The sequence below is a fragment of the Balaenoptera musculus genome, chromosome 1 (genome assembly GCF_009873245.2).
Source record: "Balaenoptera musculus isolate JJ_BM4_2016_0621 chromosome 1, mBalMus1.pri.v3, whole genome shotgun sequence".
Classification (NCBI taxonomy): domain Eukaryota; kingdom Metazoa; phylum Chordata; class Mammalia; order Artiodactyla; family Balaenopteridae; genus Balaenoptera; species Balaenoptera musculus.
Window position 1 is genome coordinate 29,607,109 of NC_045785.1, and position 12,980 is coordinate 29,620,088.

Below are 12,980 nucleotides of genomic sequence, written 5' to 3' on the forward strand. Positions count from 1 at the left end.
AACCATCCTGGCCTATCAGCTCCAAGCCACCAGGGCTTCATGACTGCCTGGGGAGCAGAAATGACAACCACCACAATAATGATGATGGTGATGAATAAAACAATGGAGAAGGGGCTTGTTCCACAGCTCAGAGGGAAATCTCTAGTCTAGTCCCACTTGGTTGGAGGTGGGGAGGTGCCTTGACACACCATCACCTTCCCTCTAAGTGTTCAGGACCGAGCCCTGATTTCCTGATTCAATAAAAGAGGGCTTGGCCACGTGGGCTCTGAGCAAATTCTCAGGCTACAGATGGCTCTTCACTCTTGCAAGATGGCCAGTGGGCATCACCTGGCTGCTAAGGAAGCTGTCCTTATGGAGTCGCTGAGAAGGATGTCTAGCGGGGCGCATGTCCCCAGGTCTGTACTGGCCTCATGCAGGTAGAGAATGGGGTCCACTCCCTGGAATCGTCTGGGGCTGGTAACCTGGGGGTCCCTCCATGTCTGACTCCGTTTCTGTCTGGCAATCCCTCCCCAGTTTCCTTCCTCCAGCCTGTGGAATCTTGGGCCTAATTTGGGAAGTGGTGGAAGGAGAATGGGATCCTATGTCCTCCCAGATGTTTTGGGTCTTACACCAGAACCCAGATCTTTGAACTTAAAAACTGAGTATTCGGCCATCTTTGATTTCTCTGTGCCTTTGCCACTCTAACTCTTGGAATACTGGGGAGGGGTCCAGTTATCTGTTACTTTCCCTCCACGATAAAAGCTGCCATTGGTTGAGCTACACAGGTGCAAGGCAGCTACAATGTCATTGAATCCCTACAACAACCCTCTGAGATGGGTCTTAGCCTCTCTTTTCTGCAGGCAAGGAAACTGAAGCTTGAAGAAGACGCAGCAAGGGGCAGAGCCTAGCAAGTTCAACTCCTGCGTCCCTGATTGTACTGCTTGGCGGGGCTTGTCATCAGGCCTAGAGAGGGGCCCTGAGTGATCTGGTGTCCCCTCCAGCCTAGATATTCTAGCGCTTGATGAGAGGGAGGAAGAGGGCAGTGCAGTGGTAGGACTGAATTAATAAGCATTTCCGATGAGGCGAGTGAAGGGTTAAAAGGGGGCGGGTCCAGCTCTGTGCTGCTGTTGAATGGGGTGTATGGGCCTGGGTCTTCAGAGCTTGGAGCAGGAGGGTCCCCTGAGGCCATGCTGCACACTGCTCCCCTCTAGGGCTTGGCTACTCACTGTGCGGGCGACGGACCAGCAGCCCAGGCATCACCTGGGAGCTTGTCAGCAATGCAGACTCTCAGGCCTGTCCCAGACCCACTGAGCCAGAGCCTTAGGTTTAACAAGATCCCCGGGGCATGTGTATGCTTAAGTGTGAGAAGTGCAGGTCTAGAGCCAGTTCTCAGATACACCCCTTTGCTGAGAATGTCCCCATCCAGTGCCCTCTGCTGAAGGGGTGGCAGGTGATTTGGAATTGGGACATTTTCATACTAGGTCATTGCTGTTGGGCCCTGGAGCAGTGGGGACTTGAAACCAGATCTGGGATGGCTATTTACTGCCATGAACAAGGAAAAGGGTTGGGGGGGGGGGCAGGGAGAAAGAGAGAGAGAGAGAGAGAGGGAGAGAGAGAGAGAGAGGAGCTTGGTTGTGCTTCCACTAGACCCCATATAATGAAGTCTCTTCTTGCTCCAGTTGGAGAAGGTCTCTGTTCTTGCCACAATGATCTCTGACTGAGGAACCTTCCTGAAGGTTCTTCTCCTGGGGGCTCAGTGCATTGGAACTAGGAGCCAGTGTCCTGGTGCCTGGAGATGGAAGGAGCACGAAGGGCATTGATCAAGGAGAGGCAGAGACAGAAATAGCCCTGCTAACAGCAGCTGGGGACTGAGCCACACTAGCCACCTGGCTGCCCCCCCCCAACCCCCCGCCCCAAGGCCTGGCCTCCTGATTGCCTTCCCTTCCCTTCTTTGCCATCCCTCCTTCAGGAGGTAGCAGAGAAGGGAGGAGCTTCACATCTTGAGGGGGAATGTCCTGGGAGGAGCAGAATGGAGAGTGGAGAGGGTCAAATCGCCCCTTTTTGTATTCCAGCTCTGCATGTGGAAAGCCACACTGACTAGCTGTGTGACCTTGGGCAACTCCATGCACTTCTCTGATCCTTTGCTTCCTTAATTGTAAAATGGGATATAACAGTGTCTCCTTCAGAGGGTCGTTGTTCAGTCCGTGGGAAGTGCGTATAAAGTGCTGGCAGCGATGCTTGGCTGGTACTGAGTGCCTGGTGAAGTGGGCTCCATTTCCTTCCTTGGGGCAGGAGCAGGGAGCGCCCCCTCTGTGGGCAGAGAGGCAGCACACCCTGCTCCTCGGGGTGGGAGAGAGGCAAGGCCCAGCATCACTTCCTTATCTCCTACAGACAGAGCCGTGGAGAGAGAGAGCTCAGTGCCAGCCAAGTGGAGATGGGCCGAGAGGTAGAGGCGGGGGCTTCCCAGAGAGGCTGCCCGATCCAGAGACAGAGCAGCCCCGCTATCCCAAGAGGCCTGGCTCACCCTGGTCCAGAGCCTAGAGTGTCACAGACAGGCTTCTGGGCCAGGCTCTGTGTCCCCCGAGGAAGGAGTCTTGCCTCACTGCTCACCACTCTACCCCCAGGGAGGGCTCAGCACATAGTAGGTGCTACTTCTCCTTCTCCTCCTCCTTTTTCTTAATAAAAATTGCTGTCACTTGTTGGCTTATGATACGCGCAGTCCTATACTAAGTACTTAACTTGCTTTTTCTCATTTAACCCTTACAACCACCCCACGGGCAGGTGGTTTTCATGATCATGCATTTTATAGATGAGGAAACTGAGGCTCAGGGATGTGAAGCTGCTTGTTCAAGGTTATACACCTAGTAGGTGGTAGAGCTGGGACTCGGACACAAGTGATTTAAGTCCTCAGATGATGGAGGGTGCGTATTTTAGGAGGCCTGCCCAATCCATAGAGCTGTATTTTGGAATTTTCCAGTCTTCTCAACTCTCTTAAAGCAAAGACCCTGAGTACCATGATTGTATTATGTGACCCCCCACTCCCCCTGGCCACAGCTGATTAGACTATGATTATGATGATGTCGTACATAGGGAAGCATGGAAGTTTCTGGATGCAAATTAGTCTCTGCCAATGAAATCTGTTTGCATGAGATTTGGAAGGCAGAAGTGAGGCACAGCCCCTCTTCCTGCCCCCTTACGGGCTGTTTCAGACATGGGAACATGAGGTTTTTCCAGCGGCATCACTACCGTTTCCTGGGTGATGACAAGCAATTGTGATAGGGATAGTGGTGGCCTCAACTTCTTGATCCAGGCTTTCTGAACCCTGGATTGTAGCTCTGGTGTGTTTTGCCTCCCGGTTCTAGTACCAGCCTCAGAGGGGGCTGCTCCCCTGGTGGGTCACTTCTGTATTGTTCTGGGAGCCACTGGAGGCCCAGCATGGCCTTGCTCCCTCATCTTTCATTGGTTTTGTAAATATCCGTATCTAATCCCTTCCTGCTTAAAATGCCCTGCCCTGAACCCTTTACTATGTGTACAGTTTCCTTCTCCTGAGAGTAACTGACAGAGCGCTTTCTCATTTCCAGTTTGAAAAAGCTCAGGCAAGATCTCTGATTGGCCAAGTTTGGATAAGAGGCTCACCCAGCCTCCCCAACTGTCGCCAAAGGGACAGAGTCACATCAGGACCTGGCAGCTTCCAAGGTAGCTATGTGGATGGAGATGAGTTGGAGAGGAATGTGCCCAAAAGAAGGGAAGACAGAGGTCAGATGATGTCAATATTGATGTCCCATGTCAATATCTGAAATGGGAACCAGGAGTCTGGGCTGGAGTCACCCACCTGCTCGTCACCAGGGTCCCTTGCCCAGGACACAGTCAGCCCCGGGTGAATGGCACAACTCAACTGCCAGCACCCTCTGGTTCTAAAGAGAGAAGAGAAGCAGAAAACACATCTCAAGGGATCCCTGTTTTCTAGAAACATTTCTTTATTTAAAATTTAAAACCATATTACTTCATACAGCAAACTGTGCACTTTGATATATCACAGTGTCTTAAAAAGGAAAATAATCGGATTTGTTTGGAAATTTATTTACATCAGCCTAGAATGATTGGCAAGTAACACAGTTACTATGAAACCCAAATTATTACAAAATGTTTACAAAAAACTATATTCATAGAAATTCTGCGTGTCCACAAAGGGCATCCCCTGAATGGCCCAGAGACCAGTGTGTGGGAACCATGTTGAGTGGTATTGGGGGGGCGTCCAGGCACTCTGGTCTGGGTGGTGGGACAGTGGTCTCACACGGTGCTGTCTGGGGGCTCAGCTGAGGGGCTGGGAACCCAAGTCCCCATCGTGGGAGGCCCAGCCAGGAAGCTGGCCCAGGCAGAGGTGGGCTGGGGGCTTGGAGCACAGTGGCATGGGGGCCCCTGGAGCCTCTGATTCCTGTCCTGGAGCCAGGACAGACCCTTGCTCAGGGCGCTGGGTTCAGATGTGCTCTGGCCAGGGCCCCAGAGGCAGACCCAGAGTTAAGTGCAGACCGGTCTGATGCACGGGGCCGAAGCAGAGGGCAGGCTGCTGACCACACGCAAGCCCACTCCAGACCTTTTCTCTCTTCGTGCTCCAGAGATGCTCTGACCTGTGATGCAACAGGACCACTAGCTAAAGGATTGGAATGGGAAGAACAGACGGATCCGAGCGGGGCAGGGGTGGAGGTCTGCGGGTACTGCGGGGGTGGGAGGGGGGCGCAAGCTCCCTGCCAACTGCCCTGCAGGGGGAGGTGCAGCAGGGGAGAGAAGGCAGGCAGACGGCACTGGGCTGTGCTCGGACAGGAGTGCCTTCTTGGCTTCGCCTCTTTCACCCCATGTCACTGTTCTGCTCACATCTCTGGCTCCCCGGTCACTCCCTGACAGCTGACCTTGGGGTCAAATGGGGCTGGGGAGGTTGTCTGAGGTGGGACAAACTCTTGGCTGGAATTGCTGGATCTATAGCTGCTGGAGGCCTCAGAGTTTTGATCTGTAAAACAGAGACACACTGTGGGGTGACTTGAGGTCTGTTCTAGAAGACAGGGGAGGGGGATAAGGTCAATACCTAAGGGCACAGGGACATCAGACTGGCACGCTGGCAATGCCCAGGGGGCCATTCTCTTTAAAAAGTGTTTTCCTTAGTTGTGAGCTGTGCCTTTGCATGTGGTTGAGAACGTGAGGCAGAGGCCTTTGTCACCTAGAATACTCCAGCCTTCTAGGGTATACCAGGCAGAGCCTGACGCCTCCCTGGCGGCTGGGCAGGCAGGTATTGAGAGCTGGTCTAGGCAGTGGGCCCCTCTTTCCCAGCCCTTCAGCTCCCTGCTAACTGCCCTGGGACCAGAGCTGTCATATAGACTCAGGGGCCAAGTACTGGTGTGACGTTGCTCCCCAGACCCAGGTCCAGCTGTTCTGCCTCAGACCCTCTCAGGTGCAGCCAAGGCCCCTGGGCCACTCCTGCCCATCCCCAGGAGGCACTAGCTGTACATGGGCCATCCGCCAGCCCCTCTTCCTCAGGGTCTGCAGCTCTGGTGTACGCAGGCCCTTCCCTTCCCCCACGGGGCTCTCCGCAGCCCCTGCCCCAGGTGGCGTCCATCCCAGGCTCCGCAGCTGCATCCCCCATCTCTCACCTGGTCCCCACCCATACTGGCTGGGTTATGTACACTCTGTGTGTAGACGTGCGGGGAAGGGTGCGTATACACATGGGCTACGGGTCATATATACACTGTGCATATATATATACATACAGCATATATATATATATATATCTTTTTACATTCATATATATAATGTACAGAACATTAACCTTCTATCAAAAACAGTTTTGTGACTTTCATGTATGGCCTCAGCGCTGAACTTCTAACTCCAGGGTAAAGCCAGGACTGAAATGAAGGCTCGACTCAAACTGGCCTGGGGACAGAGGGCAGGGCCCTTCTACCGTGGCAAGCAGCTGGGCCCGCTCCAGATGTGTCCACCCGGGCTGGGGCTGTTCCAGATGTGTCTATTCCAGAGGCCCGTCTACAGAGCTGGGCTCACTCCCTGCGTCTGTCCATGGGGCCGGGCCCATCTCAGATGTTAAGTCCATATAGCTGTTTGTCCAGACCGCAAGGCCCTTCCCAGCTGGCTATCCACACAGGACCACGGACGTGGGCCAGAGTGGGTCCTATTTCCAGGTGTTTGCACAGAGAGCTGGGAAGGGCTCGGGGAGGGGTGGGCTTCACACTGAGTGATGAGGCAGCGGCGTCCAGCCCACACGCAGCAGGCCAGCAAGAAGATGGGGGGAGGGGGCTTCCCACCGTTCTGGGTGGGCGTGTGCCTGCGTCTGACTTCTGACTTCCTGGAGTTTAAGGAGGGGAGTGACTTCCAACCATTTGGAGCCTTCCCCCCCCCCCCACCCCCGCCACCCTCCTCCATCCTGGCCCAGACCTGCCCTCCGCCGGTGCCCGGGGCCTTGCGGGGAGCCCATGTGCTCAGCTCGCAGAGGCGGAGTCCTGGCTGCGGGGCGGTGGCTCCCACATTTCAGAGACTGAGTCAGCTCCTCAGCCAAGGGGGCCTTACCCCTCTTGAGAGACACTCGAAGCCACCTGAATGGTGACAAAGCTCTCAGGGTTTTCTTAACTGTCCATAGAAGAGAGACCAATACAGGTCAAGGGGAGAGAGATAAGGAGCCCTCATGGCCCCAGACCCTATGGTCTTAGCGGGGTGTGTGTGTCTTCACTGCTGCCCCTCAATGTGGCCAGTTTTTGATCAGGCTGAGGGGAGGCACTGGCATTTGGGGGTAGGGGATGGGGGTAGAAGGTAGGGGAGTCTTTTCTTCGGGGCCGGCATGCGGGGCCAGACAGGGACGGTCCAGCACCTGCTCGGGCCGGTCTCATCTCTGCTCCATCCAAACCAGTGTTGATGCCTCCTCACTCCCAGCCACTGACCTCAGTGCCTCCGTGTGCTCCCCCGGCCCACGTGCACCTGCTGCGGCTCAGATCCTCGTCCGCGGGCAGGTGGGCCTGAACTTTAACTCCACATGACCCGCCTTGCTGGGAATAGCTCCCTGGCCCCCATCCCCAAGATGCAGTGGCACCTTCAGTACCCCGGGGAGAGAGAGAGCTCACATGTGGGCAGAAACAGCCTCCGCTGCACTCTGAACGCTGGGCTGGTCTCAGAGACAAACAGGTCATCAGGCAGAGCTTGGACATTATCCACACACACGGACATAAGGCTTGAATGGGAGGCGAGATCAGGCCGCGTGTCCTCCCGTCTCTGTGTAGGACTCGAGAAATCATGTCAGTCCCTTTAGGGGGATTTCCCAATTGAATTGTGCCTCTGATTTCCAGCATTCTCTCCTCCTTTGATGAAGCCCTTCCTACCCGCTCCACCTCCTTGTCGCCCTTCCCATCGCAGTCTACATATGTGCATAGCCTCAGAAGAAATGACACATCCATGGCATGTCACACACAAAAGCACACACACGTGTGTGTGATACGAACATGGATGTGGGCACATGCTATGAAATTAGACCGGATAAAGAGAGTGGTTCATGTCTGTGGTTGGTGAGAAAAAATCGGCAAATACCTTCATCAGAATCTGGTTATCTGGCAATTGCCAAAAAAATGTCATTTTCCCTTCAAACGGGCCACTCTACCGAGAGCAAAGAAGTCACTGGCCGTGAGCCCCAGCAGTGTTTCGCCTCCGCTTGGCCAGTCTCCCCGTGCCCATGCCTATGCAATCTCGGCAAATCTTTGTGACAATGATCTCTCCACGAGAGAAGTGTTTGCAGACTCTGGTTCCCTGCCTTCCTGATTGTCTGTCTCTGCTCCTGCTGTGAGCTGGAACATATGCGTGCATTTGAAAACACATACGTGAGCCCACTCACACACACACGAACGCCAGTCCCATGTGGCTTCTCACATACAACATGCATTGCCCTGTGCTACGTGTCTGTCTGGTTCCGCCCTCCACTGCACACACACATGCACACGCACGCTCACACATGGACCCCTTGATGACATGGCTTCTCCGTTTAAACATATTTGGCAATGTTTGCAGGTGTTATTCTGTTCTCCACCCTCTGCCATTTGGTGCACAAACGCACACACACACAAGCGTACACAGTCGTTCACGCATGCATACATATGTATACTCACCAGAACCCCATTATGACATGGCTTCTCCTGTTTTTACATGTATGGGGTCCTGCTGCTGGTCCAGATATTTGTCTCCCTCACCCCCAGTTCACACACATGCACTCACACACTTCAGAACCCAAAGGACTCTCCTATTATTGCATGCCTGGACTCTGTTACCTGCCCTAGTTTGCCCTTCATGTCCAGCCCCCAAAGATGAGACAGACAAAGATACACATATATGCGCACGCACACACACAGACACACACACACTCCTACACCCAGGAGCTCACACAGCATGGCTTTTCCTATCACGACGTGTGTTGGCTACGTGGTGTGTCCAGCCCTCTTCTCCCACCTCCAGTGCACACAGCCTGTTGGAGCCACTGTGATTCTGGGAACCAGTCGGTTTGGCCCTGCAGCTCAGTTTGGAGGAGGGACGGTATTTATCACAGGAGTCCACTGTGCTCTCCTGCTTGGGGAGTCCTGAGGGGAGTCAGAGATTACCCTTCACCCCAGCTGAGAAGGTTCTTGAGACCTAAATGTAGCTCTTCCCTAACCAGGGTCCCCAAGCAGAAACAGGAGAGTGGTGGAGGGGTGTGGCTGGTATCTCCTGGGTCCCTGTCCAGAGTCTCCAGGCCCCTTTCCCTTGCTCAAAGCCTGCCCTCTGCCCTTGGCCATGGGCAGCCCTGCTGGCCCCATCGTGTTCTCTTTAAGGACACTTTGCTCCTAATCCCTCCATGTCTCATTCTTCTCCCAGAATCTTAGAGTCACAGACCTCTAGGGTATCTGTCACAGCTAGCTGGAACCCACAGATCACCTGGTCAACCCCTCACTGTACCTCATCTGCTACTACTTCTCTGCTGAATCCCCAAACCCCACAAGGTCCCAACTGCTCTGGACAACAGACCAGGGGCCATAACGGCCTTGTGTCTCTGTGTGGGGTCTTTTTGGTTAATTCTCCAGGAGGCAGCTTCTCCCTGCCCACCATGGGGGCCTCTATCAGGGAGGCTATTTTGCTCCTGAACACTTTCTTTTCCTGGGGAGTATCTTTAGGTTTGGCAAGTCCAGGAGGCCAGGTGCTCTTAAGGGCCCTTCTGGCTTTCCCCATCTACCCCAAAGTTAGCCTGTGCCATAGGACATGATCCTCTTTAGAGGAGGGGTGATGACGTTCACTTCAATCTAGGCTACTTTCCTCCTTCCACGATGACAGAAGAAGGTCAAGGTCAACTGGCCAGGAATGGGGAGCTGCTGAAGAGTAGATGGCAAGGAGCTCAAGCTCCCTAATGCCACCAGGGTTTAGAAAACAGCTTGGTCACCAGCAAAGTAAAATCTGCAGGCTCGAGGGCCTGAGGGATTTCCACATGGAATCCACTGTTCCTCCGGGCTTCAAATACTGTCTGAGTCTCTGGGCATCCTTTGCGAGAGATTCAGGGGGTCTTCTTTCCTCTGGCCGGAATGTGGGGAAGAATTTGCTCTGAGCACTCCTCCATTCCTAGAGACCTCCTAGAGGAGTAGGACCCATTGGGACATTGTCCAGAAGAATTCAAAATGGCGGTCTCTGTGTATCCTCCTCTCCCCCAGACTCCAAACTCCTCTTTTCCCCCATGGTGCTCTCTGCCTTCAACTTTACCCAAACAGGGGCTGCCATGGGTGGTGTCAAGTCCAGGAGATCAGGACCACATAAGCAGCTCCTGGGGGATGAAGTCTTCCTTCTGCCCAGGCATGTGGAGTGGCCATCTCCATCTTCAGCTCCCATTGGCAGCCAAACTATAAGATCCTTAAGGTACCCAAGGTTTGTGTCTCTGGTCTCACAGTCAAGTTCCAGGAGGCCTGGGCTCATGGGGAAGGAATGGCAATATAAGAGCTGTTTCCCATTTTCTTTGGCCCCTGCAGGGCCATGGTAGAAACTTCTGACTGTAGAAGAGAGTCGAGGGGCAGGTGAGTTTGGCCTGAGAGAGGCATGTGCTTCCTTTGGCCTTGGCTGTCTTGGCTGGCAGCTTTAGAAACCCATAGAAGAAACAAGACGAGGGTGAAGCCCAAGCAGCTGGCCTGCGGGCCTGCTGGTTTCCTGGTAGGTAAGGGCAGAGGACTCCTGGCCCAATAGGCAGGCATCAGCTCTGGTCCCCAAGCCCAGTATGGGGACTGGGGATGTTCCTTCCAGTCTCCTTTGCTTTCCTCCGCCCTGCCTGCAGGCCTGTGGTCCCCGCCCCCCCTGTGCCTAGGGGAACACGGGGGCCAACGATGTGCTGCAGGTCATGCTGTCCTTGCCCGGAAGCCGGCGATCATTGAACGTGTGCATGTTGATGACGGCGTCAGTCTTGACCATCATGGGAGGCTGTGGCTTGTGCTTGACCCGACGCTGGCAGGTAAGGGAGAAGCGGATCTCGTCGGCCATGGTACTGCAGAAGGAACGCTGGGGTGGGGGTACGGGGTGGGAGGGCAAGGGGCACATGGGTGAGGCCCAACCCTGCAACTCCAGCCACCTCCTCCCCTTCCTCCCAGAGCCTGTGCTAAGCTACCGGCCCTCCCTCACACGTTTACCCCACCTGCCTCCTGCCCCCTGTAAGGTGATTATTTTGAATAGCAGCCTACAAAACATCACGTCCTTGTTTGGAGTCTAAGGTGGTATCATCTTAGCCCCATTTTACTGATGAGCCAACTGTGGCTCTGATTGGCATGCACATTCATGTCTGAGGAATTTACCCGCCTGACTTTTCTCCACTAGCTTCTGAAGGCAGGAACCAGCCAGTTTCATCCCTATGAGCCCAGCCCCCAGCTTTAGGCCTGGCTCAGAGTCAGTGCTTAAGAAACATTTGATGAATATATGGATAACCTTGCTGGAAGGGCTTCCAACTGAGGGGAGGGGTCACCGCGCTTCCACTCAGGGAAGTTCAGTACATATTTCTCAACTGGGAGGCAGGTCCCTGTAGGGCTGTGGGTGGCAGTGGCCTCTTCTGGCCTGGGTCCCTGTGGATATCCAAGAGGGACAGCTCAAGTGCAGCACTGCCCACAGGTATCTGATGACAGTGACTCCTATGAGACCAGCTGCCAGAGGTTGTCCTGCAGCTTGTCGAGAAGGCAGTGGGGCTGTCAATGCCTCAACTTGCCCAGGGAGGCCCGGGCGTCAGCACTCAGACAGTTTGTAGGTAGGCTGTGTGGTGAAGGGGAAGGGGGACATGGCTTTGAATTCTGTCCCTGCCTCTTACCAGCTGTGTGACCTTGCCAAGTGTCCCCTTGCTTCCCCACTAAATGCAGACATCATCCCTCCTCGCCTCCCTTTCTTCATTCTGTGACTATTTACTGAGACCCACTCTGTGCCAAGCACTGTTCCAGGTATTAGACACACAGCAGTGAAAAAGACAGATAAGGTCCTAGCCCATGGTCTAGGAGCCCACGGTCTAATGATGGGACAGAAATACATAACAAACATGTGAACAAATAATTTCAGAGAGGGATAACTATTATTAAGAGAATAAAGCAGTGAAATGGGATAGAGTGGGGTGGGGAGGGGGGATAGGTGGGGAAGACTACTTGAGCTTCAGCTGAATGACCAAAAGACTCTAAGATATGGAGCTCTGGGGGAAGAGCATTTCAGGTAGATGAAACAGCATATGCAAAGGCCCTGAGGCAGAAATGTGCTTGGTTAAGGACTAAAAATGTGGCCAGTGTGTATGGAGCAGAGTAAGCGAGGGGGGACGGTGGGAAGGAGGAGGTTGGAGACGTGGGCAAGGACCAGATCTCATAGGCTTTTCGGTGGAATTTGGAGCTCATTCCAATTGTAATGTAATTCTAATGTAACCCAAAGAGTTTGATTGTTATTTTTAGATGTATCATAATTTTTTAAACCATTCCCTATTATTGGACATTTAGGTTTTTTCACATTATAGTTAACACTTCAACAAACAACCTTGTCAATAAAATTGCACATGTCCTTGGCCACTTCCATTGGGTGCATTTCTAAAAGGAGAAATTGGTCAAAATGCATGGCCACTTTTAAAGACTCTGACCATACTGCAAAGTTACCTTCCAGAAACTTACCCTCTTGGACTCCCCCCAGCAATATGGGAACATGTCCCTTTTCTTATACCCATGTGAACTTGAACACCCAGAACTATCTTTGCCCCTCCTCTTTGCTAACTCAAGCTTCCTGATTATAAAGGACTCCATTTAATTTTGGATGGATGTGTAAGTGCATCTTTTACATATGACTTAACTGCAATCTCCTTCCACAGTTGCCCTGAATCCCTTTGAACTTCGTTGTGAGAGGAGCTTCCCCGCAGCCCAGTAGCCCTCAACTCAAGCTGCACATTTGAATCACCCTGTACACTTTCTTAAGAAGCCAATTCCAGGCTCTACCACAGGCCAATTAAAACACAGTCTCTGGTAGTAAGGCCAGGGTATTAGCACTTAAAACACTTTCTCCCTGTGATTCCAATTTGCTACTGGGACCTAGAACCACTACCTAACCACACTTGATGAATTAATCAGACAGGTTGAACCTAGCAAGCTTGGGCCGGCCCTCCTAACTCTTTTTTTTTTTTTTTTTTTGGTTAAACTTTTGATTATGGAAATTTCCAAATATATGCAGAAGTGGAGAGAAGAGTATAATGAACCCCTATGTAAGCATCACAAAGCTTCCACAATTACCCTGGAGGGGTTTATGGGAGGGAATGACAGGGTTTGAGTTAAGTTTTAAGCAGGGCACTGGGTGCTGTATGGAGAGCAGCTGGTCGAGAGGAAAAGTGGAGGCAGGAAGGCCAGACTGGAGGCTGGTGCATGGTCCAGCTGGAGAGGATGGGTGTGGCCTGGTGTGGAGCTACAGTGAGAGGAAAACATGCTTGGAGTCAGTGCAGAGGTGGGGCTGGCAGG

The 12,980-nt window shown here is 53.2% G+C and overlaps 1 protein-coding gene across 1 annotated transcript in view; it reads right to left on the reverse strand.

Moving 5' to 3' along the window:
- Positions 1-3,976: 3,976 nt before the first annotated feature.
- The window catches only part of GRIK3 (glutamate ionotropic receptor kainate type subunit 3), a 104,444-nt gene continuing 95,440 nt past the window's right edge, over positions 3,977-12,980 (reverse strand). The window contains exon 16 of the mRNA XM_036853278.1: positions 3,977-10,524. Coding sequence (XP_036709173.1) covers positions 10,330-10,524 — 195 coding nt within the window. The 3' untranslated portion in view covers positions 3,977-10,329. The remainder of the gene's footprint in view (positions 10,525-12,980) is intronic.